At 37.2% G+C, this 27,435-nt stretch overlaps 1 protein-coding gene across 8 annotated transcripts in view; it reads right to left on the bottom strand.

Moving 5' to 3' along the window:
- Positions 1 to 27,435, bottom strand: part of LOC121858317 (cAMP-regulated phosphoprotein 21-like) — a 286,877-nt gene that overhangs the window by 122,790 nt on the left and 136,652 nt on the right. For 6 of the 8 annotated variants that reach the window (XM_042354669.1, XM_042354670.1, XM_042354667.1 and 3 more), the window contains 2 exons: positions 20,981 to 21,236; positions 15,620 to 15,721 (listed from right to left, as the gene is read on the bottom strand). In XM_042354669.1, the coding sequence (XP_042210603.1) occupies positions 15,620 to 15,721; positions 20,981 to 21,236 (358 nt within the window). The remainder of the gene's footprint in view (positions 1 to 15,619; positions 15,722 to 20,980; positions 21,237 to 27,435) is intronic. The other 2 variants (XM_042354668.1, XM_042354673.1) reach the window with 2 other exon arrangements.

The raw sequence follows: 27,435 nt of genomic DNA, 5'->3' as shown, positions 1-27,435 counted from the left end.
TGTTCCCTTGATTTATGATAACTCTATGTACCTGTACATTATTTCAGATTAGCACTCTCAAGACTGTCTGAAATTTATTTAACAAGCCTGTCACCGGACCACTTTTGAGCCCGCAGAATGACCAGAAATTGTGGAGAAGATATTTTTTTCCCGAGTGCTATTCGTGGCTAAGATATTGTCAAATATTTATTCAAATGATGCCTTCCTATGCAATAAAGGCTGGGAATCACATGAAACCTTCAAAAATAAAATACTGTAAATAAAATAAAAGCTCTTTTTGCAAGTGTAAGTGAAAGTTTACTGTTGATTACTCTTCGTGCTGTACCCACATCATTGCATCAGTCAGTATAAAATGAACATGGTGTAACTATAAAAGATAATGTAAAAAGTAAAGGCGATACAAAATAAGTGGTGGCTAGGTGCACAGTCGCCGAAATGTTTATGCATATTTTTCCCTTTTATTTTATTTTTTTAAATTCTTTGAAAGTACTTTTTATAATGGATTATTACTGTAAACATACTAAGGAAGACAAATACACCAGTCAGAAGTTTCTGTGACAAATAAAATTTGGGCAATAAAATTTCCACTTACCACTAATACAAGGTAGGCCTTGGCATATGAACGACAATGGTGTTATGAATACAGTCCATATCAAATAAGCACAAAATTCACTATACAGTACTGTAATTCACCATACCCCATACAAACGCCTCTACTGCACTACATTTCAATATCACTTATTATTCTTCAATCTAGGTCTATACAGGTCTTCGTTATAAGAGTATACAGTGATCCCTCGGTTAACAAACGCCTTCGTTAACAAATTTTCGGTTAACGAATTACCTTCCATAAGATTCTTCACTTCGGTTAACGAAAAAATTTCGGTTAACGAATTCCTTACGAATTTTTCCCAACAAGTTTTTGTTTTTGCCTGCTTTTGGCTGCTCACCAGCTGTAGTATTAGTCCGCCAATACAGTAATTGTTTTAGGGCTTAAATTCGTTACCATTTGAGTAAATATCAAGAATGTTGTACTATTCAATAATTTTCCAAGTCTTATATTAAAGTTTTTAGTCATTTTAACAATTATTTAACACAATTGAAGTACAGGGAACTAGTTTTTAGCGCGCCAAACAGCCACTTGACTCACCCAAATGGCGTCAGTGTGTGTCCCTGCTCAGTGGAGGAAGCATCTTGCTTGAGACTCTCTTGAACATAAACTATTTTTACGTTTTTACAGTACAATTATTGGATATTCTGAAGTTTATTTTACATATTGACAATATATAATGCAGTGCAGTGTTGATTTAAAGAAATTAATCTTGAATTTCACCAAGTGAACTAAAATTTTATGGGTGAAATGGCAGCATGGGGTGACTTCTCTTCCACCCAAATGCCTTCTCTTCTCCCTTCTCCTCCATCCCCATTCTAATTCCCATCATCATCATCATCAACCAGGAGCCTTCTACATGCACACCTCAAAGTAAGTGTACTTTACTGCATTTATTTTTAGTTTGTATGTAATTTTTGCTGAGCTGGAACCAATTACCCAAAATCCCATTGAAACAATGGATTCGGTTAACAAAATTTTCAGTTAACGAACGACCTTCTGGAACGAATTGTGTTCGTTAACCGAGGGACCACTGTATTCACTATCTGTGGTTTCGCAGTTAAGTGGTCAACTTTTTGTGACCATCCACATAAAAAGTCCCCGCATTTAAGTGAATTCCACTCAAAAACCAATCAAAAACTCCCGATGAAATCTACGGATTTTTAGCTTTAGCGTTTGAAATTTCACCCTCTTCCTGGCGCCATAGATGCACTCGTCTCAACGCCAGTCTCTCACTTTGTTTCGTCCAGACCAGTGCTTTGTTGTGTTTACTCCTGCCTTTGTTGTGGCTTTTCATGCATGTTGTGGTGAATTATTTTATCATTTTTGTAGCCATGAGTTCCAAACCCAAACAAGGTGGTGCAGCACTCAAAAGGAAGCACATTAACTACAGTAAGATCTCATATTTCGTGCGATTTCATTTCACGTTTTTGAATTTCGCGAGCACTATCTTATGTGACCAAGTCTTATATTTGGGGTAAAATATCGTGAATTTCGCGAGATCCAGCCAGCTGAACGCAAGATCCAGCAAGCTGAATGCTGGCCACCGTGTTAAATGATGTCACAGCCCTCATACCAGTTACAGTCATTTCTGCTACAACTCGTGTTTTGTCAACGCGAATTGGTTGCAAAGCGATTGATGAATAAGGGAAAGCTGTTTGCAAAACGTGAACTTTTGCATGCGAATGTTGGCTATAGCGCGATTCCATTCTCAATGTTTTCATTCCATCCTCAACATTTTAAGTGTGGCGCGGGGTTATGCAATGTTTACACTTCACATTCGACATCACATGTTCAACTGATTCGTGTCTTTTATTTGTGAAGTGTTTTTTGAGAGGTACTCTGTAAATTTCTTCTGTTTTTTTTCAAATTTAGCTGTTACCCATAAATGTTGTATGAAAAGAATAAGTAAAAAGAATATTTCGCAGTAAGGACTAATAACGGTTTACACCAGCACTCTCTGTTTACATAACGTGATCAGTTGAATCGCGCGGTTTCTGTCAAATACTTCGTGATTTTTGCTATTTTCTTCAATTTTGTTGTGTTAGCAATGAATACGGAAAGACTAGGTAAGAAGAATGTTTCCAAGAAGCGTTCTGGTGATCAAATTGCCGGTGGTGAACGTAAAAGAGGTTTACAAGAACGCAACTATTGCGTTGTAGCCCATGCCATCCTAGCGACCGCCCGGGCTGTTATTGTGTGCTTTTTTGGGTGGTGCTACCACCTGTCGAGTCAAGATAATGGCCTCTACCTCTACTGGGGGTCCTACTGGTGCTGGTGGGACAGACCCACCTAAGTGGCCAAATAAAGAAAAGGCGAAGCGGGACTATCATAAGGGAGTTAAGTTTGCCAGGTACTCGATGCAGGATAAGCAGCGTGTGATTAAGTTACTTGAGGAAGGCCTAAAAACTAGTTTCCGGAAAGCACAATCAAGTCAATAAAGGCAGAATTTGTATCATTTGGAGGTTATAAATGGGAAAATCAGAGGTTGATGTAGAGTGGCCAGTCCATATTGTTATTTTTCTCATTAGTTTATGTATTTGCATTTGGCGAATTTGAATTTGGCGCAATTTTTCCAATCTATATTACTCGCGAAATACAAGACCTTACTGTATAGTATACAGTAGATGTAAAATTAGAAGTTATTAGGCGAAAGACGAGTGGGAGAGGATAATCCACGTAATCCTGTTTCTTTTTCATCCTCCGATTAATCCTCCATCCCCAACACCCACCTCCATCAATCCAATCAAGCCTTTGAAGCAAAGAAAATAAGAATATTTTATTATGTTAAAATTATTTATTTCTAAAACATTATAGTAAGTATTTTGTTTCAATGAACCACTGGAGAGAGTGTGCACCAACAACGGTTGCTGTGAACCACCGGGTCGCCGGCACAACCTACATTGCCTCAACACACTGACCCCTATGAACTTTAAGGATGTTAGATAACTCATAAAGATAAATAATTTCTTAAAATAATGTGTTATCAAATGTTTAAAAAATGTTTCTAAGGTAAATAATTGTTAAAAGATATCATATAAAATGTCATGGTCCTAATTTTACCTACGGTATTTCCATTATATCTTATGGCAGGCATGGGCAACCCGCAGCCCGTGGGCCGCATGCGGCCCGAACCATGTCTTTGTGCGGCCCACGAATTGATTAAGAAATTCTTTTCTTGTGGCCCGCAGTTCCGGTAGATGCAGCCAGTTTATGGTGAGTAAAGCAATGTTTATTAAAAGAATAATCATCACAGACACAATTCATTACTGTTTCATCACCTAAGAGTAAGCAACTATGAAAATGTAACAGTGAAATAAGTATATATAGTCAACAATATAAACATTTTAACATTGCTAAAGCTGCCTCCCGTAAGATGGGAATGCTGTACAGATGCTGAAGCAACTTCACTCCGGAGCAGTTGCTTCAAGTTTAAAAGGGATTCATTCGTCCTAACTTGGAGTACTGCTCTCATATCTGGGGTGGATTTTCTTCTGTCCAACTGTTAGATACGGTGGACTCAAAGGCATTTCGTCTTATTAACTCTCTTTTTTTACTTTTATCCTCTTCAACACTGATCGGCTTGTTAGCTGCTTGGGCAATCAGCCACATCTCTGTTACACACTGTTGGCAAGTACTGGGCATGCACTGGCTCCTGAATGTATCTGAACCTGCTCCAGTGCTTGTCAAGTCTGGTCTTGAAAAAGCTCACACCTGGTGCCATCACACTCTCTGGCAGAATATTCCAAGAATTCACAACTCTCACTCCAAAAAAGGTACCTCTCACAGTTTTCTGGACTTCTTCAACCTAGAGCTGTGACCCCTTGTGAGGCAAATGTCCACCAGCTAAGCAATTGCAGGCGCTCTAATCTCTCAGGGTAGCTGAGCTGCCAAAGTGCTGGCACCAGCCTGGTGGCCCTCCTTTGGACATTTTCAATCAACTGACAGTCCCTAGTATATCTAGGGGACCAGACAGGGTGACAGTACTCCAGGCGGGAAAGCACCTCGCTCTTCAAGATCGTTACTAGAGATAGACCGCATAGATATCTGAACAACCTTTTTATAAGACCTAATAGTGTACAGTAGTTGCCTGATTCAACCTCTTCTCACAATGGCCCGAGAACTTCAGTTCATTGTCAACTTATACACCTAAGTCCATTTCACATTCAGTCTCAATTATGCAATTTCTTCGTCCCGTTGGGACATATGATACGCCTCCTTACCCAGGTGCAGCCTCTTACACTTTGTGACATTGAATCTTAGCAACTATTTCTTCAGCCAATCTTGAAGCTCACAGAGATCCTTCTGCAGCTCTTGATAGTCTGCTTGGTTCTTTATTTCCCTAAATAACTTGGCATCATCCATGATATCAGGGGTGTATCACTTCTGGCATGTCATTTATGAAACAAACAGCGGGCTCAATACACTGCCCTGTGGTACCCTGCTTATCACTGGTACATATGAAGATTTCATGCCATTAATCACCACACACTGCTTGCAATCATGTAGAAAGTCTTCGACCCACGCTAGGACACTTCCCATAATCCCATAACCTTCCAGTTTAATTTTCAGCCTTTCAAGGGGTACACTCTCGAAAGCTTTGGGAAAATGTTGCAGAATTTGGGTCCAAACATCCAGTACCTTGAGTAATTGTGTTAAGCAGGAGCGTTCCGGCATAAAACAAAGTTTCTTTGCAAACTCTCCTTCCTTAGTTGATAATCTCTCTTCCTTTCCTCTTTGCAGCAATGTTGCTTCACACTCTCCCTCTTTTACAGGTACTTCAAAGGGATATGTTCGGTGGAATTGGCATCTTGTGTACCGCCGGCAAGGCCGTGGGCTCGTAACACTAGTCTTGCCAGCGGTGCCCACCATTTCTGTGTGGATGTCGGTCACACTAGAATAACCCGTTATAGTACATCTTTCTTTCCTCACACAGCCAACTGTGGAATACTCTGCCTTCTTCTGTGTTTCCATACTCAAACAATCTGTTACACTTTAAAAAGCTGGTTTTCCGGCATCTTCGTGGTGAAGATTATATAGGCCTTTTCTCTTCTATTTTAATTTTTTTGCTTTTATTTCCCAGGCCCTGTTGAGGGTCGATGACCTGTGCCCCGGTGGGCAATTCCCTATACAGTGGTCCCTCAATTAACGAACACAATTGGTTCCAAAGAGTCGTTCGTTAACCGAAAATTTTGTTAACTGAATCTATTATTTCAATGGGTTATTGGGTAATTGGTTCCAACTCACAGAAAAAGTACATACAAAGTACTATATACCAGTAATAGAATTAACAAAACATTAAATATAAACTAAATACAGTACTGTACTGTACAGTATACTGTATAATAATAAATAAAAAACAATAGAATACAGTACTTTAACTTACTTTGAAGTGTTTATGTTGTATTCCCGGCAGCTTTGTTTACATATCAAACGGCTGATTGTAGAGGCAGTCGATGATGACATGCCATATTCTTTACAGCGTGCACTGGTTCTAATGCCTTCTTCATGTTTCATAATAATTTCTGCACTGTATATTATCAATATGTGAACTAAATTTCAGAATGACCAATAATTTTGATGTAAAAATGCAAAAATATTCAAGAGACCAACAAACTGGATGTTCACTCCACTGTAAACAAAGTTAAACTGAGAAGCATTGGTGGGTGATTCGATCAGCTGATTGGCACACAAAAATTGTTCCCTGTACTGTATATATTATCAATGTGTTAACTAAATTAGGATGACCAATAATTTTAATATAAAAAATGCACAAATATTCAAGAGCACAACTTTCTTGATATTTACTCCACTAGAAATGAAATGTAAACATAGAACCAATTACTATACTGTACTACTGTATTGGCGGACTAGCCGATCAGCTGATGCACACAACAAAGCGTGTTTCTCATAAGGCTTTTGTTAATCGAAGTTTTGTTCGTTAATGGAATTGAAAATCCTTATGGGAGCTAATTCGTTAACCGAAATTTCGTTAATTGGACCGTTCGTTAATCGAGGGACCACTGCACTGTATACGTATACCCAGAATTAAACAGCACAAGTACAATATCAGAACAGCATCTGGAAGCAGTGCACTGTTTGTTCACGTAAGGAACAATAATCATCCCATGGATTGGGAAAACAGCTTAGAAGTGTACAAATCATCATGTGTCACAGAAAGACTTCTGATTGAAGCTAGTTTGATAAGGGAATTGAATTCTATAAACCTTAGTGATGGTCAGTACAAAACTGATAATAAGTTACACAAATATATTTGTCAGTGGCCCAAGGTTAAAAATGGGATGATTATTGTTCCTAACATGAATGAACAGTGCACTGCTTCCAGATGCTATTCTGATATTGTACTTGTGCTGTTTAATTCGGAATTGCAATGCTTTCCCAGTCTGTCCTACATAATTTCCATTATAGTTGCTACATGGAATGCAATAAACACTTCCATTTACATTCAAGGTTGGGCTATTCTTGATTAATATATTGGTAACAGTAGAGTCATACTTAAAAACAACATTAATATTTAATAATTTAAGGGAATGAACTAACAAAATAAATTCATTGCGATAAGGCAGTCAAAATATTTTTAAATGTAGGAATTTGCCTGGTTTGAGTAGAATGAAAGGATGTTTTAGCCCTTTTCAAACAATGATCAACAAACAATGAAGGGTACCCAAGTTTTTGTGCAATGGACTGAATGTATTTCAGTTCTTCATCAATAAATTCAGCGTCACAAATACATAAACATCTAAAAACATAGCAGAAAAAAATGACATTTTAGTAGATTCCAGGTGACTCAATAAAAAATGTATGAAGCTGTCTACCTGTGTAGGCTTTCTGTACACCTTAAATTTATAGTTATGACCATTTCTAATGATAAGCATATCAAGAAATGGAAGGGATCCATTTAATTCTCTTTCAATTTTGAATGTAATACTAGGGACAAGATCATTAACCTTGTCTAAAAAGACAAAAGCTAAGGTGCTCCATTGTTTCCCTTTTCCCTGTGTGATTTTATCAAGATTTATCTTATCCACATTTTCATTGTGGATCTACAACAGTGGCGACGAGCAATAACGAGCCCTCGAGACGAGAACGTGTGTTTGGCACCAACCAAGTTTGGCAAGAACACGCAACCAGGAAAGAGGGCCATGGCTCTAGACGTACCAGTTCCCAAGGTATTCTCGGTGTTGGAGGATCTTTCCACGGTGGCTCAGAGGTGGAAGAAATGGAGTTCTTCTTTTGAGTTTTACCTGATAGCCACAGGAGTCACGAAGGAGGAGCAGAAGAGAGCCTTATTGCTGCATGTTGTTGGACCTGAGGTGCAAGAAATATTCACTAGCCTGACGCCTGCGAGTAACAACCTCAGAGATACCACAGAAGCCCTGAACAGCTACTTTTTTCCAAAAATAAATGTAAGGTATGAGAGATTTTTGTTCAGGAAATGTACTCATGATCCCAATAAATCTGTTGATACTTTTGTCACCAAATTGAAAAAGTTAGCCTCTACTTGTGAATTTACTGATGTTGAGGATGTTATTATTGATCAGGTGATTGAAAAGTGTAATTCTCATGAGTTGAGGAAAAAGTTGCTGCAGGAGAAAAACCTAACATTAGATAAGGTTTTGGACATTGCTAGAGCATTAGAAGCAGCTAATTCTCAAGCTCAGACTACTGAGGGTAGATCACATGATTCACAGGTCAACAGAGTTTCAACTAGCACCAGTAGACAGCAAAAGCCATGGCAAAAAGGTAGAAATATGAAAGCATGAGAAATTTAAGGGAAAACAATCTCCTAATGTACATTTACAACAACATAGCTCATCCAGAGAATCCAAACCTAGAGCTAGACAATGTTTCAGGTGTGGTACAGAAAGTCATCATCCCAATGATAGGGAAAAAGGCTCAGCAACTGATATGAAATGCCATAATTGTGGTCACATAGGTCATTTCAATAACATGTGTAACTCTCGGAAACAACAAAACACATTCATTTTACCTCGAATGTAACTGTATCACAGATGTTCACATAGAAAAGTCAGGGAGATAAGCAATCAATTGCTAGTGATAATGAGGAATTTCCCTTTCAGATCAATTCTCTATGTAGTAAAGAGAAGAGAAGAATGATATCAATCACTATGAATGAAATACTGTACCTATTATCATGTAACTTGACACAGCAGCAGATGTGTCAGTAATGTCTGAAGAGGTGGCACGTAAAATTCCTGATATATTTATAGAACCATGCAACAAAGTTCTAAGGGATTATAACTGTCACAATATAGAAGTAATAGGTTCTGCCAAGGTAAATGTTCACTATAGCCAACAAACAGCAAAGGACCTGCCCATCACCATTGTTAAAGGTCAAGGTTAAACATTAATGGGTTTAGATTGGTTGAAACATTTTACATTAAATTGGTCAAATATTTTGAATGTTCTAAAGAAAGAACAAAAGGCAGTCATTCCTTTAAATGAGGTATTATCAAAATTTGAGGAGGTATTTACTGATGGACTCGGTACTGTGAATAATGTTAAGGCTACTTTAACACTGAAACCAGATGCAACACCCAAATTTCTTGCTCCTAGACCTATTCCTTATGCTTTAAAGAAGCCAGTTGAACAGGAAATTAAGAGGTTAGAAGCAGAATAGTCATGGGAAAGAGTAACCTACTCAGATTGGGGTATACACCTTTAGTTCCAGAAGCAAAAAAGGGTGGTGGTATTCGATTATGTGGAGACTATAAGGTAACTCTAAACCCTCAGTTACAAGTAGCACAACATCCTCTACCTAACCCTACAGATATGTTTGCATCTTTAGGAGGATGTAAGATCTTTTCAAAAATTTACTTGAAACATGCATTTCAGCAGTTAATCATGGATGACAAGTCATAGGAGTATTGCACAATAAACACACGTTTAGGACTTTTTCGCCCTAAAAGATTGCCATATGGTGGAGCTAGTAATTGTGCAATATGGCAACAAACCATGGACAAAATATTCAATGGGTTACCTGGTGTATTTTGTTTTGTGGATGATATTTTGGTAGCAGGAAAACATGAAAGAGAACAACAGAAAAGATTAACGGCAGTAATGAAGCGTATCCAAGAAAATGAAATGAAAATTCACAAGAATAAGTGTCAGTTTCAAGTAGCATCCATTGAATATTTAGGATTCATAATTGATAAACGAGGCAGACATAAGACAAATGAGAAGGTTAGAACAGTCCAGTCTGCAAAAGTGCCTGAGAATGTTAAAGAGCTACAATCGTTCTTGGGACTTGTAACATTTTATGGAAGATTTGTTAAAGATTTAGCTACAATTGGAAACCTCTTATATCATTTACTGAATAAAGATGTAGCATGGACCTGGTCAGAGGAATGTCAGCAGTCGTTTGAGAAGATAAAAGTTGCAATAACTTCACCAAACTTTCTTATACATTTTGAAATGGATTTGCCAGTAAAGCTAATATGTGATGCCTCACAAGTTGAATTAGGTGCAGTTCTAGCACATGTCATGCCAGACAGCACTGAGAAACCAACTGCATTTGCATCTAGATTGTTAAATAAAGTTGAGAGAAATTACTTACAGATTGAGAAGGAGGGCCTTGCACTTGTGTATGGTGTTAAAAAATTCCATATCTATTTGTATGGCAGGAAGGAATTAATGTTAGTGACTGAACACAAACCATAATTAGCAAATTTAGATCCCAAATCAGGATTACCCACTGCAAGACTACAAAGATGGGCCATCACTTTGGCAGCTTACAATTACACACTGGAATACAGATCCACCACTAAGATGGGTAATGCTGACACACTGTCTCACCTACCTGTGGACAGGGCTCCTGAAGAGCACGAGGCTAGTATTCTTTTGATAGAAAGTTACAACTTGCCCATTACAGCAAAGAATATAGCACAGAGCACAAAGAAAGATCCTATACTCTCAAGGGTACTTCAATGCCTAGTTACGAGTAGGGACTCAATAATGACTTGGGAAGAATGTAAATCATATGTGCCAGTATGGCCAGAACTTAGTGTAGAACAAAAATGTATATTGCATGGATTCAGAGTTGTTGTTCTTAAGCAACTTAGGGAACAGGTCCTTGCAGAGCTGCATGCTGACCACCAAGGCATTGTCAGATCAAAGGCCATAGCTAGAACTTACATATGGTGGCCAGGTGTTGATAAGGATATTGAACTGTATGTATGTTAAAACGTGTGAAACTTGTGCCATTCACCAGAATAATCCTAAACCAGTACGATTACATCCATGGGAATGCCCTAGATATGCTTGGCAGTGACTGCATATTGACTATGCTCGTCCATTCTTAGGATATTCTTACTTGATTGTGGTTGACGCTTATAGCAAATGGCCTGAGATAATTCCCATGCAATTAACTACTTCACTCTCCACAATTAAAGCATTGATGCAGATTTTTGCAACACATGGCTTACCACAGCGTATAGTATCTGACAATGGTCCTCAGTTTTGTTCCCAGGAATTCAAGAATTTTGTGAATGTAAATGGCATTCAACACACGTTTACTGCACCATACCATCCTGCCACAAATGGGGAAGCAGAGAGATTTGTTCAAACATTCAAACATAATATGAAATGTAGAAATGCCACTTTTGCCAATGTTCCTACTTGCACATGTAAGTTTCTCATGGCTTATCGGACTACTCCGCATGCAACTACAGGTATGTCGCTTTCAATTTTGTTGACGGGAAGAAAGATTAAGACTATGTTAGACTTAATGTTGCCTGATTTTCTTAGTGAACAACAGAACAAAGGGTGGAAACAATTGCAAAATCACCTCCAGTAATGGTACGCTTTTCCACTACACCTGACAAGTGGGTACCAGGAGAAATTACACGTGAAATTGGGAATGATGTTAATGTCAATGGTAATGTTATGAGAAGACACACTGATCAGTTGAAGCCTTCTTGGGTAGACAAAATACATCACCCTTATACTTCTGTAGATCAAACCAATACAGAACAAATTCTTGACCCCAGCAGTAAGTCAGCAGCAACCAAGGAGACTTTACCCACAACAGATGTAACAACAATGCCATTGCCCCAAAGTCCAGTTGCACGCAGAGTATTTCCTGATAGGAAAACCAGGGGATTAGCTCCTAATAGATTAGATTTGTAAGGAAAACTATATTTTCTTTCATTTAAGATACCGAGATGTTTATTTTATTTTTGTATGCTCAGATGTTATATTTTCATATACAGTATTACTCTAAGGTAATCATAGCTCAAAATTTCTAGAGTGAGGGGGAAGGAAGTATTATATACATATTAGTTACTGATTTAAGTTTTCTTTGTCAATGCATTTATAGTACCTGACAGATGCTCTCTTTTGTTTTCACTTTATTTATATCTCAAGTATTATGTTTAAGCACTTATAGCTGAGCCTCCTCCTCGGGTACCTCGTAAATACAGTCCAGCATTACGGTAGAAATTGTCTCTTTTTATCCTGCGTCATCCGGCGAAGATGATGGGATGTACTAGCCTTGAGTATACGACATGACATGTAGCAGCATACAACACATTATCTAATGTGTATTTCAGGTAAACTGTGAAGACACAACAGTGGTGACGATGATGGGATATACTAGCCTTGAGTATACGACATGACATGTAGCAGCATACGACACATTATCTAATGAGCATTTCAGTTAAGCTATGAAGACACAACACTATGGGCTACCAAAGTCCCCTTCCCAGGTTACACCACAGATATACAGAATGATTCAGCAGAACATGGAGTCGTTCTAAAACATTATATTATAAGGAAAGGTAATATTTATACGATAAACTCCACTCGACCTTATTCGGCACACACATATGGTCTTGTGCTGACATGGCTTGCAGTCAATTGTTCAGTAATTACTACTATTATAATAATCCAAACAGTGTTACAAGTACCATAATAAATAAGTGTAATTTGGAAGGAAAACCACAAAATATGAGGCAAATGTGGTGGGAAGGTGTGCTGGTGGTGGTAGAACTGGTAATGTGGTGGATGGCCAGCTGTGATAAGGTGCTTCAGGGAATCTCGACCCTCAATGATGACATCAAGTGCTAGTCATTTCTAACGTAAGTAAACCATTTATATGATATTTTTATATTATTTACTCACCCAAACCAACTCTTTCAACAAATAAAATAATAAAAAAATTTGGGTACCCTATGGTAGTCATTTATGTTTTCCTGGAAGTAACCATGAATATGTTAAACAAATTACAGTTTTGCTTTCATTAAACTGATCCTGACAGTATGTATAATGCATTTAATTTTTTAAGTATGTAAATATTTAAGTTGAGTTGCAAAGTGTGATCTTTTACATGTTGAAGTTTTTTAAGGAACATATCTTACAAATTGCAATGGTAAACAATGACAAAATATGAATTAAATTGACTTCCAATAATTTGATTTACGATTGGATTTTCAGGAATGCAACCATATCATACATTGAGGAAGACCTCCATTTTTAGTAATTTTTATCACCCCTACTTATACTATCAATCACAACTCCACTTTTTTCTTTTAAATTTAGTAGGCAAGTTATAACTGTATTGAACCACCTTTACTAGGCGAAGGTTAGCACATGAACTCAAAGTCCTACCTGTCAATCTGTGAAACAGGTACTTTTTTGTGGTTGCAAAACCCTTTCTCCAATATAAATTTGGTTTTATACTAAAAAAACAAAAAAAAAACATTAAAGAACTTTAATGACCATTTTTTTTATCATTCAACATACTGTATATGATGAAACATTAATATCAAAGGCTAATTTTTACATGAAAGAACTAATTTCTTTTATAAATGAAGGATTGATCTATAAACCCCAATTGATGGCTGAGCCTGGAACTTGACAGTAGTGGCTGGAACTAATCTTAAAAATAGTCTACTGCAATAGGCACTTTGAAAAGTGAGAGTAGAAGCAAAAGTTTTACCATTTAAAAACCTCATTGGTGTTTCATTGCTATTGAGACAATTACTCCCTTGAAGCCAGCATCCTGCACAAACTGCCTTGGACGGTGGATATAAATTAGTTTTATATTATTTTTCATTGGCCAAGTGTGGTAAGGGGTAATTAAACATCTGACTGTTATCCTCATTTCATGTAGGAATCAGAATTCAAACAAGTCTGATGCCATTGCTTTGTTAATACTGAGAGGGACAATCCTCTGAGATAGAGGATTATAGACTCACCAACCTCAAAGTAGGATTTCTCTTAGAAGATGTGCAAACCTAAATTGAGATTACGTGTATGCTTTGTGCAATTCTAATAGACAGCTTGAGTGTGGAAAAAAGGAGATACTGAGAGAGGATTGTGATTCTCTGTGTTTTTCAAAACTGCTGGAAGAGATAGAGATGGACTTTGCAATAACTTAAGTAGCAGAATTTCAGTGTGACAGTACAATAAATATAAATAATAGCACATAAAGGCAATTGAAATTACTCACCCTGAAAAGAACTGGAATGAGGACTAATGAAGTAAACCAAGTACTGTAGATATGAAGATTTGGCCAAAAAATGATGTGCATGATAGAGGAAAACAGAATGTTGAGGTGCTTTAGACATACATTTTTGATGATCAAGTAAATAATGATAAAGAGATGCTATGAATGTGAGTTGAGTGTCAATAACTGATACCATATAACCAAAACAATAAGGGAAAGGAGAGGGATTAAGAATATATTTTGATAGTAGTGCAAGGAAGACAGGGAGTAAGGTAAGGAATGGTTTGTAGTCTATTTATAAAGGGCCTTCAGGTGTCTTCCATGATGAGGTCGGTCAGCAGTAATGGAACAATTTTAACAAATATGATTCCTAATTTGAATAATATAGGGACCTGAGACATACTGCTGGCTTTAAGTACAGGTAGCCTTAATCAAGCCTTGGAACACAGTTTGTGGTACAAAAGTGTGAATGTAGACAAAATGGAGTTGAGCTTTCCTTTCAGTCAATTCCCAACTAAAATGTTTACGAAATTTGAGACAATCATAAGAATATTTGAACTTACACCATCCTGTAGCATAACATTATAAACAAATACCTTTAAAAATTTTCAGTTTAAAATCTTGTTTGTTGCAGAATCAAAATTGAGACACATAGTCAAGATTCAACTTTAGTTGCTTTCATCTTGATGATAATCTTATTATAAGTTAATTATTCAAATTTAGGACATTCCATATATTTGAGTCAAGTACAGTAGTACAGTATTCCCTTATTCTTCCACAGTTCATGACCAAGGGTGTGTATGAGTAAAGAGGTATATATATTTTGCAAGGTGTTAAGAAAATGAGGTTAAGTTGGGAAAACAATTAAAGTTTCAAACCAAAATCTTGAATGCTACAAATTTCGATACAGTACTTTACAGTACATTCATATGGTTGGAATCATGTATTATTCTAGCCTTTAAAAAAATTAAGTTAAGCCTCATTTTCCTGAAGGAAATCTTATATGCAAAGAATGCTCAGTTTCCAGCAAATCCCTATATTTTCATCAATTGATAATATCTTATGAATACTTCAACAGACACCAATGTCTCTTGACCAACAGCTACAGTCAAGCTCATTATAACTGAGTTATATCTCATTTTCATGAGCCTCTGATATTAATTTTAACTCATACAATACTGTATTTCAGCAAATATAACAGATGTGAGGTAATGAACAACAATGTGTCTATGTCATGGAACATCTAATACATTGGATAAATCTGATTAGGACACTGAGTGTCACCAATGTTGGCTCAGTTTAGATGTTGAAGAAGCACAGACTGTAGTGAACTTGTCACTAACCAGGGTGTTTTGACCCTAACCTGTGCTACCAATAATGGCTCTTCCTCTCTGGAGAAGTATTGAACTTCAGTATATCTTCATTTCATTAAGCTGGAGAGGCAGATAATGCTGGGAAACACGTAAAACCTGATTGGATTGCCAACAAGAGTTCCTTCTTCATTAGTTTAAGATTCTTACCTCCTGACTGAATATTCGCTTCCTTACTTTTTCGTATTCCTCTTCCCGTTCCTCGAAGCTCTTACTCCTCCTTGATTCTGAGCTGAATTGTCTATCTAGGGACTAAAAATAAAACAGACATTACTGTGCGGCCATTCAAACTATGATTCTCTCTATCTACCTATACTGTACATGCCATTTCCCATGCTCATAGTAGGGTGGCAGACCTGAAATTTTCCTCAAACATTTCAGTTATCGACCATCTCCACACCATAAAATATGGAAGACCAAGCACAAAACCTCCACAGATTCGCTGAGTAATCTTTATCTTTAACAATGACACCCGTACTGTACTATTTTTCCTCCACATCACTTCAGCTTCAAATAAATATTCTACAATTGGAAACACATCAACATTGCACTAAAAATTTATTATAAGATTTACTAAGCAAAGTTTACTTTAAAATCAAACAATAAACTGAAATAAAAATTAAATGACAGTTTCAATGTCAAGAATTCAGGAAGCAATTCATGGTATCTCAATTTACAGACTTTAAAATTATAAATAATACGTTTTCTCAAGTATGTGTGTTTAGTAAAACTGAACAATCAAATTATGACGATCAATTGAACAGATGAATATAAATATTTAAGTCTGTTACTGAACAATTATAATGAAGAATCTAACTGTTGTCCTCATTTCATGTAGGAATCAGAATTCAAACAAATCTGATGCCATTGCTTTGTTAATCCTGAGAGGGACAATCCTCTGAGATAGAGGATTATAGACTCACCGAACTCAAAGTTGGATTTCTCTTTGAAGATGTGCAAATCTGAATTGAGATTACGTTTATGCTTTGTGCAATTCTAATAGACAGTTTGGGTGTGAAAAATCGCACACACAGTCTGTCCATTGTTCATATTAAAATCTCCATGATCACTCCAGCTCACTTAAAGCCATCTCACAACACTGAACAGACATTTGAGTTCTACTACCCTGTACATTGTTTCTTTGGGGAAAAAATAAGTGTTTTGCTTCTGGATGTTGGCTTAAAGTTTGGCAACATATTATCTGCATTACTTTCATATCAGTTATGGTGGGTTGTAAGTGTTAGCTTCTCTTTGATAACAGACAAATTGCAATTCATTGGTGCATCGGTTTCATTTGGCTGATTCACTCCCTAGGTGGCCATCAGGGATACAGATTGTATCTCCGTCACATGAATTTATTAAGCTGTATTTTTCATCTTCATACATACTGCTTGTGAACACTGGACAGGTGGTTTTCACATCAAATACAGCTGGTGTGATACTAAGGTTTGTCATCCCTCAGCCTCAAGTGGTAACCTTTGTTTCTATGTCTTCCTGTTTAAGATAATGGATTTAATGGAATGTCATTTGAATTACTGATGGATTAGTTCAAGCCATTATTGAATAGGTGTTACCTGGGGTTTAACACTGTAGACTGGTGGGATAAATGAGTTGCCTTACCTGGAATCAGCAATAAAATTATATTGCAAAAATGTATATACAGTACAGTACAGTACAGTACAGTATATATTTTTTATAATATTTCAAGTTAAATGGTTTGATGTTTTCTTGCACTAAGGTGATTTTCCTTGAACATAGGAAGTATAACACGGTTACCAGTAAAGATGTGGAATGACATACTGTACTTGCCAACAATACTCCTACTTTAATACTAATGATATTACAATCTTAACTTTATTATGAATACCATTTTTTTTTTTTTTTTTTTTTTACATGAAAGGACAAAAGCTACTGCCAGCATATATGCTACATGGGTGTGTTATGATGTCTCACACAAACTGAAATAAGATAAGCATATATCTCCTCCAATTTTTTTTTCAGGATACTATTTGAAAACCAGCAATTTTATGACCAGACAGTCAGGATATGAACTAAAAAATTGAAATTTTCTTGATCATCATTAATAGTAGTCTTATTCTTTATGCTTTTCAAAGAAGTGCTCATACAGATAAATGCCATCTTTAGTATTAAAGAACCAATTTAACATGTTCTCAACAGTTTATCAAGTAGTACCTAGTCAGGTCCTAGCCCAGTTGGCCTTGGTCACCCATCAAAATACCCTGTGCCCCAGGGCAGGAGTATAGCTTCTACCCCCCCTCTCCTTTTTTGTTTACATAACTAAAGCTACAGTAAAACTCAGTGGTCTGCAAATTATAATTTCTTGTTACTTTAACTTCATATAAATATATTTTTTGTGCTCTTTTTCTTCAATTGTTTCCCCGAGAGCAACTCTGGTGAGGGGACCGTCCTTCTTTTCATACATCTGGACATCTTAATTCAACCTAAACTAACATGCAGTCTTATGATTCTAAAGATGAGGCCACAGGCTATCATATCTGTGCCAATACACTTTGTATTAATTCCAGTTGGACAATAAATTCTTAATTAAGTTTTCAAGACTGTTACTGGTCTTCAATGTGTGAGAGTGAAGAGATGATTGCCAACTCAAATATTTTTAGAAGATTCTGTAAGTACAACCAACTTGCTCTGAATTCAGGAAAACACATGCACCACATAGAGGCAGAGAGTGAATCATTACCTTTTTTTTTTTACAATATCTTTGAAATTATTAATTCTGAATCTTGAAAAATCTATGGAGTAGAGTAGGTACAGGGAGGCTAGAAGAAAAATGTGCAGAATCTAGAGTAGGAGGATTCAGATGAAAGTACAGTACAGTATATGGAATAAAGAGTAAGGCAATTCTGAGGTAGCTTTAGAGACCTAAGAGTAGGAAACTAGAAAGGAAAGATGTTTGAAAAAAAAAAGGATTGGGGAATTCTGAATAAAATGGCGTGTCATAGAAAGGAGAATTTAAGGCAAAATTTATGGAATATAGAATGGGTTGATTTGAGGAAAACTGTATGGAATTATGTAAAGGTGAATTTTGCAAAAAATATATGGAATGATGGGGAAAAAATTCAGAAGATACAACCATGATGGAGATGAGATGCATAAAGTGAACAATGGTACATTAAGGTGATTAGACAAGAAGAAGAACAACAACAAATGAAGCAAAATCAGCACAAAAAAGTAAACAGAATAATGATATGACTAAAAGATAGTCTTGGTGATGTCATTAGATGAATGAAAATTGAAAGACCAAGTCAACACTAAAGATACTGAGATAATTGATAATCAGGGTGAGTGTTGAGACACACACATCTTCTTCAATAATAAAAGAAGACAAATGTATGAACAATATGTTACACATATGCTCATAAGCTGTCAGATAATACAACATACTTTTACAACAAGTAATTTCAATTTTGATTATTAGAAATGCACAACTAAACTTATTCGAGGTCCTCTTAAAAATAATTACCTTATTTTTTCAGTAATATAACTGATTAAACTATACCAAAAATGTTGAACAGTCAACTACAGTAATTCACTTTGTTAACATCTTTGTACCAGGTAACAGTACATATTAAACATGTGATATCTATGCTAACAAAAGTCCTGTTGTCTTTACAGCTTAACATCTTACATCTGACACATTACTCAGCAGTTAGATGTTATTTGTTGATTAATATCTTCAAATTTTCTGAATTCACATAAACACCTCGGTTTCCAGTCTAGCTTTTCTGAATCACAACAATCCAAAGGCACATAAAATACTAAAGGATAGTTTCTTTGTAGCACGGAAGATAACAAGTATCACAATCACAATATTATAACTAGCTATACCGTAGTTATAAATCAAACTGAATATAAGATATAACATATTCCAGTAGGACAACAAGTATCTTTTTTTCATTTACATTAATTTGGCACTAAATAGCACACTGCCATTCCTAACAGTTTCCTTGGATAAATGAGCAACAAACTAAGCAACACTTAAAAAAAGACCTAACAGGTTTTATGCATCTTCACAATGAGTGGGGTGGCAACCTCCCACGTATGATGTTAATAGCTAGTCTGAGGCTTTGCAAACTGAGGAATTTCCTCTGACTTTACCACAGTACGGTAGTGAAGCACTCCTAACTTTTCTCACTTTCAATATTAATTCTACCTTTACAGATGAAAAATCAGTGCACTATGATATATATACTGAACTGAACTGCCACTTATTTTGAAGGTTTATTTATTAACTACAGTACATTCAGCAGCATTCCTTTCAACCTAATTCTCACACAACACACATCAAATACTTTAAAACAAAATGCAAGCTATGCACTATAACATTACTTATGTAATAAAGTATCTGTCAACCAAAAACTCTGGGATCAAGAGGCTTCTGCAAAATGGATAATTATGTCAAGTGGATACCTGTACTTTCATGAACAAATGTCTAAGGAAAACATGGGATAAACCATAGTACTTGTGTCAATTTGATTATGTTATTTTTTTCTGCTAATACTTGAACACAAACTTATTTCATTATTCCATTACATCCATAATGTTATTAAGTCTACAAATAAACTTTTAATGTGACTTCAATCTCCTCCAATCACCAGCTAACTTACTCCTCAAACTCACTTGAAGACAAGTAAACTCGTCACTCATCTCACCATGCACACTCACTGACCAATTGTCTATGTGTCCAATTTCTCTTCACTTATGTAATACTGTATGTGGAAAATTAAATGAAAGGAAATTATTTTATATTTTTGAATTTCATAATTAAAATCTTTTGTAAAATAGTCTACTGTACAGGTATTTCATAAAGCAGATTCTCAGATGTCAGATACTTTATTGTGTTTACCTAGTAGCCACACTCTAATTATGTCAGCAACTCATACATCTTATTTTTATTAAGGTTCATTTACAAGTTTATAATCCACTGACTGATAAACAATTTTCTTTATGAATATTGTACACAGCACGTATATAGGTTGTCATTATTACAAGGTACTTCTCATATGAATGAACCTTAATGTCACCACTAGCAATCTCTCACACTTGGTTATGAATAATAAAAAAAAAATCAAACCAATCATCATACTGTTTCACATCTGAGACACTGTTAAAATTAAATTGAGTTTCCATTACTTGAGATTCACGAGGTGATCAGTGTTCATTTGATGTTCTTGTAGTGTTTTACTGTACTATCACTATTCTTTAATGTCAAAGTATAAAATTCCATATACAGTATATACTTACTTCACAGCTCACTATCTTTACCTGAGCAAACACCATACACTTTAAATAACAAACATAAAAACAATAACCAATTTAAAGATAAACGAAAGCGATCTGCAATAGGATGGAAGGGGTAACTGCATAATAAATCCAAGAAACAATTATAAAAATTTTTGCCAGTCATTTGGATTGTCCAATTCTAATTGTGGTGTCAAGTACGTACTGTACCCGTCACCAAAAACAACTAACCTTGTAATTTGAGCCATCGTCAAAAGATGATGAGTCCCTCTTAAGGATAGACCTCTTCGGCTCATCCGGCACCAGAAGGTCATCGCGGCAGTGATCGCGGAAACGCGTCTCAGGAAGGCGAGTATTCCGGGTTTTATTTACAATGACGGCAGTTCCAGCTTGGTCAACATTGTGCTCCAGACCAAAGAATGCAGCGCACCGATGAACAAGCATTCGCTGATAAGATGACATTGGAGGAAACTTGTGGTGTGTTCGTCTGGTAGGAATAACAGGAAAAGGAGTTCTAGTGTAAAGAAAATTAAATACGGATCTTACAAGTGATATACAATTTAGATTGTAGATAATGCATATGCATTATGAAAACAAATGATAAATTTTATACAGTATCATAGAAAATTGTGGTTTGTATCTCAGTAAAAAATGTGTATTATCTGCAGTAATTTATATCAAACAGCTATATCTTTACCTATTGTTATGAATTGCATTTGTACATTCTAAGTTGGGAGGCACATATACTTCATGTTGAACATCGCAGGATAGATGGTTACAATATGATAAATCAGTCACTTTGCTATATCTTATATATGGGGTTTTCTCTTATTGTGTCTCCTAATTCTGAGTGCTCTTATTTTCCTAACCTCCTGAAACAAGGATATTTTGGGTCAATGCTGCAGCTGGGCCCTTTATAATGCTACAGCTTGGACAATGTTGATATTAACACCATATGCACTGCCAGTAAGGCATGCTCACACTTAAGTTGACTCCTAATGATGTGCCATTGTTCCAGGGAGGGAGGAGTGGTATGGCAAAGGGGCTATGGCAGTTTGGAGCTTCACCCACAGGCTACAGAGGTGTTTGACAGCTAACAGGTGCTATGCATTAGTTTAGCATAGGATTGGTTGCTAGGACGCAACTCCTGGGGTCAAGGCAGGGGTTATAGTCTGGGCATCAGTGTACGTAGTGGATGTACTGTACTTTAGGGCATAAGCAACCATGCATGAGTTCAAACACTGTTTCACTGACTCTAGACACTATGTCGCTTCATCTAGCTTTTCGTTTAAGTGTGTGAAATATTATTGTTATAATACTGCCACTAAGTCACTCTCTCAATACAAATATCAGAATCATGTCTCTCTCCTCTTGGCATGTGCCGCCATGTTGTTAAGTCGTTGTTTGTCAACTGCATGTGCCTTCTTCATGAATCTCGTATCTCTGATAGACCATGCCTGTTATTTCCCTATATACCGCCCCCTTGTTTAACAATGGTTCGTTGAATGCAGATTCATTCGAACATGGTATTTTATTTACTACCCAGTATCACTTAACACAGGGCCAATATTCACACGGGAAAACTCGGCTGAACACGGTCAGTTAGAAAATGTTTTGCCCGCTAAGCCAGCTGACTGTCTAGTCAATTACAGTCCAAGGATAGCATCCCCATGCACCACGTGGGCCCAAAGTTTATCTAATGCTCGGTCCAGCCACAACCAAAACCTTAGCGTGGATTAACTTAATTTTCTTTGTCTACTTTCGTCATCATGGCCCCACCTAAATGTTCTCTTAGTCCACCTCTGCCTAAGGACACTCCAACAAAGAATAATAGGACTATATATACCCTGAAAATTAAGTTAAACTTTCTACAATGACTAGAGAGAGGCCAGTCCGCCACCTCAGTCGGAATGGTTTCTTCGTGAACGAGTCAATCAAGAGGAATGCTGATATGATTAGAGCTGTATTTAGGATAATTTCTTCATTTTTTTATTTAGTTACATGCACACACAATCCTACATACAGAATGTGCAAAAAAATAAATAAAAATAAATATCTTTAGGGAATAACAATAAACATTTCTTTGTGCACCAGCAAGATTTAGCAGGACGAGTTATGTTATGTTTATTTTTCAACTCTTAATTTCAGGTGAATAAACGTAACTTTCATCAGTTTTTTTTTTTACTCAGTTACATTTTTTTTTTTTTTTACGGGAAATAGCCCACCCAGGCACAGGTCATCGACCCACAACGGGGCCTGGGGGGCAAAAAAATAGGAGTCAAAAGAAATTACAAATAGAAGAGAAAAAGACTAATTAATCTACACCACGAAGATGCCGGAAAACCAGATTGTAAGAGTATGGAAACACAGAAGAAGGCAGAGCATTCTACAGTTTGGCTGTGTGAGGAAAGAAGGATGTACCATAATGGTTATTCTAGTGTGACCGACATCCACACAGAAACAGTGGGCACCGTGGGCAAGACGAGTGTTACGAGCCCATGGCCTTGCCGGCGGTACACAGGATGCCAAATTCACTGAACACTGCCCGTTAAAGTACCTGCAAAAGAGAGAGAGGGAAGCAGCATTGCGGCAAAGAGATAGGGAAGAGAGATTATCAACTAAAGGAGGAGAGTTAATAAGACAAAATGCATTTGATTCCACCCTATCTAACAGTTGGACAGAAGGAGAGCCACCACAGATATGAGAATAGTACTCAAAGTTAGAACGAATGAATCCCTATAAACTTTAAGCAACTGCTCAGGAATGAAGTAGCTACGGCATCTGTACAGCATTCCCAGCTTTCAGGATGCAGCTTTAGCAATGTTGTGGATGTGTGGCTTCCATGACATATTAGAGGAAATGATGAGGCCTAGCATATCTATTTTAGAATTTGGCAGAATGATTGCATCCTGAAATGTGATTGGTGGGAGATCCTCTATTTTGGAAAGTGTAATTGGTAAATAGTGCTGTGCTTTATTAATATTGAATTCAACCAAGTTTCTACCTCCCCATTTGGAGCTGCTGCACAGATCTGCATTGATAGATGATATGATATCAGCTCCAAAAACAGATCTAGTTTGAGAATTAGGGGGAAGGGAAAAATGTGAAGAGTGAAGAGTAGAATCATCAGCGTATGAATGGATAGAATTAGTCGTAGTGTGAAGTAAATCATTCACAAAAAGAAGGAAGAGTAGGCAAAATAACAGAGCCCCGTGGAACACAATCCTCCATACAGTGTGAAAAAAAAAAAAAAAAAAAGGAAAAGAAATAACTATCATGAGGTCAAAAACATAAAGAGAATAAACATTTCTTTGTATAGAGAGTGGGATGGGGACCGTTGCTTAGGGTCAGGAGGGGGAATGTCACTAATGTTTTTAATGTGTTAGGAAGTAAATTACAGTACAATACAGGTAGTCCCCGGGTTATGAATGAGTTCTGTTCCTGGGAACAACCTTAAGTCGAAAAGTACATACAGTGATTTCTGCTATAATGCGTGTTTTGATAACGCGAATTTGCTCTTACGCGATTTATGAATTAGGTACGATATTTGTATAACGCGAACGCTTGTTTGCTATAACGCGATTTTTGCTTACTATTTCTCCAATTTTGTGGTACAGTGGGGTATGCTATAACGAATCTAATTGGTTCTAGAACCTTGTTCGTTATAGCATTCGTTCGTTATAGGATTAATCCGTTCCAGGCCCCCAAATACAACCACTTAACACTGAAAAATATAATATAAAATTGTAAAAATTGTAAAAAAGTGCATAAAGATGCATCTAAACCCCTGAAATAAAGAATATCATTAATATTTGTAATAAAAAAACAATAAATTAGAAAAAAAAAAATTAAATAATGTTCGTTGTAGGAGTTTCGTTCGTTATAGCATTCTCAATTTTATAGGTAAAACCGTTCGTTATAGGAATATTCGTAGTAGAATCCGTTCGTTATAGCATACCCCACTGTATTAACTGTGAATATAGTAAAGAAGAATATCAACAAGAAGCGTTCTGGTGATAGAATTCCTGATGATGATCGTAAAAGAAAGGATATAACACTTGAAGAGAAGCTCGATTTTATCAACCTCAAAATCACCCTTCTCCCCCATCAAGTAAAGTGTTACATTTACTGTATGATTTCATTATTAGATATGAATGTAACATGTATTTAGACTGTGCTATCCTTTGTGTTAGGCTAACTACTAAATTTTTTTGATTTCGAGTAATCTGCACCTAACCCTATTTTCTCCATAAGCCCTGTTATTTCTATTACGCGATTTTCTATAACACGATATTTTACAAGAACACAATTATCGCGTTATAGCAGAACTACCTGTAAGTCGAAAAATATGCTATGTGCATACAGTGCTTACAGAACAATGTTTAAAATCCCACTACTTTATAACAAAGCCTAAGTCCTTATATACATCTAAAATCACTTAATTTAAGAGAAAAGAAAAATAGAATGACAATATACATTAAATGAAAGTAACAAATAAGTCATCAAGTGTTTAGAATACTGAAAGTTTAAAGTTTAACCTTGTTGGTCTCGGCGGATGTTGGTAAGTCAGAAGTTTGTAAACCAGGGACTACATATAGTTGTGTACTATTTATCATTAGTTAGGTAGGCTTTTTGTTTGGCAACAGATTTCATGGAAACACCAATGCCTCCACAACATCATGTTTAGGTGAGTTTGATAGATGTATGTGTATTAGTGAGCTACTTTAGAGCTGTACAATGTCTGAACTTTTGTTTTGCTCTGTTTTGCTTTGTGTGTGTGTGTGTGTGTGTATCCATGCATGTGTGTGTGTTTTTTTGTGTGTGTGTGTGTGTCTGTCTAGTCATAACTCTGCACATGGGTAGTACAGATAAGATGGTCGTTTATACACTGGGATCTAGGCAGCAGTGTAATCTGGTCCTGTCTCTGCGACCGAGCAGCCCTTTCAAGGAGCCAGTCTGCTCACCTCACATGGAAGGGAACTAGAAAATATGCTCCAAACATAATCTGCCTAAAGCACCTACCTGACTGGGCAACCGCACCCAGTAAGGTCATCCTTATGCGGTCGAAAACACAATTATAATCAAAGATAAAAACAAAACAAAAACTATATAACCTCTTATGGTTGCTGCATGGAATGTCAGGACCCTTCTGGCTACTGGCACAATTGAGTGCCCTGAAAGAAGAACCACCCTTGTGGCAAAAGAGCTAGCTAGGTATAACATTGACATAGCAGCCATTAGTGAGTCCCAGCTCCCACACCAGGGTCAACTCACAGAACGGGGTTCTCCCAATACCTTCTTCTGGAAGGGTAAACCTGCTGCGGAGAGAAACCGCACTTATAGAGTTGGCTTTGCCATCCGCCAATGCATCCTAAATAGGTTAACTGAAATGCCTGCTACGATCAACGAGCGCCTCATGACGCTCCGAGTCCCACTGAATCACTCAGATCATGCCTTCTTCATCAGTGCACACGCCCCAACACTGGATGCAGAGGATGACATCAGAGAGGTCTTTTACACTGACCTTGACAGATGCTAACCTCAATACCCAGAGAAGATAAGGTTGTGCTCCAAGACGACTCCAATGCCAGAGTTGGTAGAGATGCTGACATTTGGCAGGAATCATAGAGAGAAATGGAGTAGGCAAGTGTAATCTCAAAGGCCTATTCCTCCTCAGTAAGTGTGCTGCACACAACTTCACTATCACCAATACCTTGTTCGGGCAGGCCGACAAGTTCAAGGGTTCGTGGCAACACCCACGACCTAAACACTGGCATCTCATTGACTAAATCATTGTCAGAAATAGAGATCGCCGAGATGACTTCATCACCCGAGCCATGCATGGCTCAGACCACTGTGACACTGATCATCGGCTTGTCAGATCCAAGCTCTCACTTAAAGTCGCCCCAAAACAGCGAAGGCAACAAGCCTCCAGGATGTTTCAGAGAGCAGCTCGAACATGGGCTGATAAACAAACCGACAACAAACAACCCAAATCCCAGTGCTGAAAGGGGTATTCTCGACACTGTCATGACAAAAACCTGCAGAGAGGCCCTCGGCCAGATTGAAAGAATACACCAGGACTGGTTTAATGAAAATGATGCGGAAATCATTGTACTCGTCAATGATAAATGTGCTGCCTTAACTGACTGGCAGAACAACCCTCAGTCTCGAACCAAAGCTGATACCTTTCGCAAGAAGAAAGTGGCAGCCCAACGCAAACTTCGCTATAAAAAAAAAAACGACTGGTTTAAAAATAAAGCATGTGAAATGCAAAAAATTGCAGACAAACACAAGATGTACAAATTTTTAAATTCCACTAAAACCTTTTATGGGCCAATCACTCATGGTGCAGCCCCCCCTCCACTCATCCGATGGCAACTCCCTAATTAAAGACGAAGAAGGCATCCTTCAGCGCTGGAAAGAGCACTAACATTCGCTACTCAAATGAAACACTGATGCGGATATCCTGACTACCCAGCAGGTCCCTCAGCATCCAGAGATGACCCACCTCAGCTTTCCTCCATCCCTGCCATCAAACAGATGAAAAATAACAAAGATTTAGGGCCTAATGGAATCCCAGCCGAGGTATATAAAGCAGGAGGACCTCTGCTTACCAGCCTCTCCACTCTCTCCTGGAGAATATATGGGAAAAGAAGGAAATCCTCCAATCTCTTAAAGACGTC

Source organism: Homarus americanus, unplaced genomic scaffold (genome assembly GCF_018991925.1).
Source record: "Homarus americanus isolate GMGI-L3 unplaced genomic scaffold, GMGI_Hamer_2.0 scaffold57980, whole genome shotgun sequence".
Taxonomy (NCBI): domain Eukaryota; kingdom Metazoa; phylum Arthropoda; class Malacostraca; order Decapoda; family Nephropidae; genus Homarus; species Homarus americanus.
Note: the sequence above shows the minus strand (reverse complement) of the source record. Positions and strands in the feature narration are given on the sequence as shown.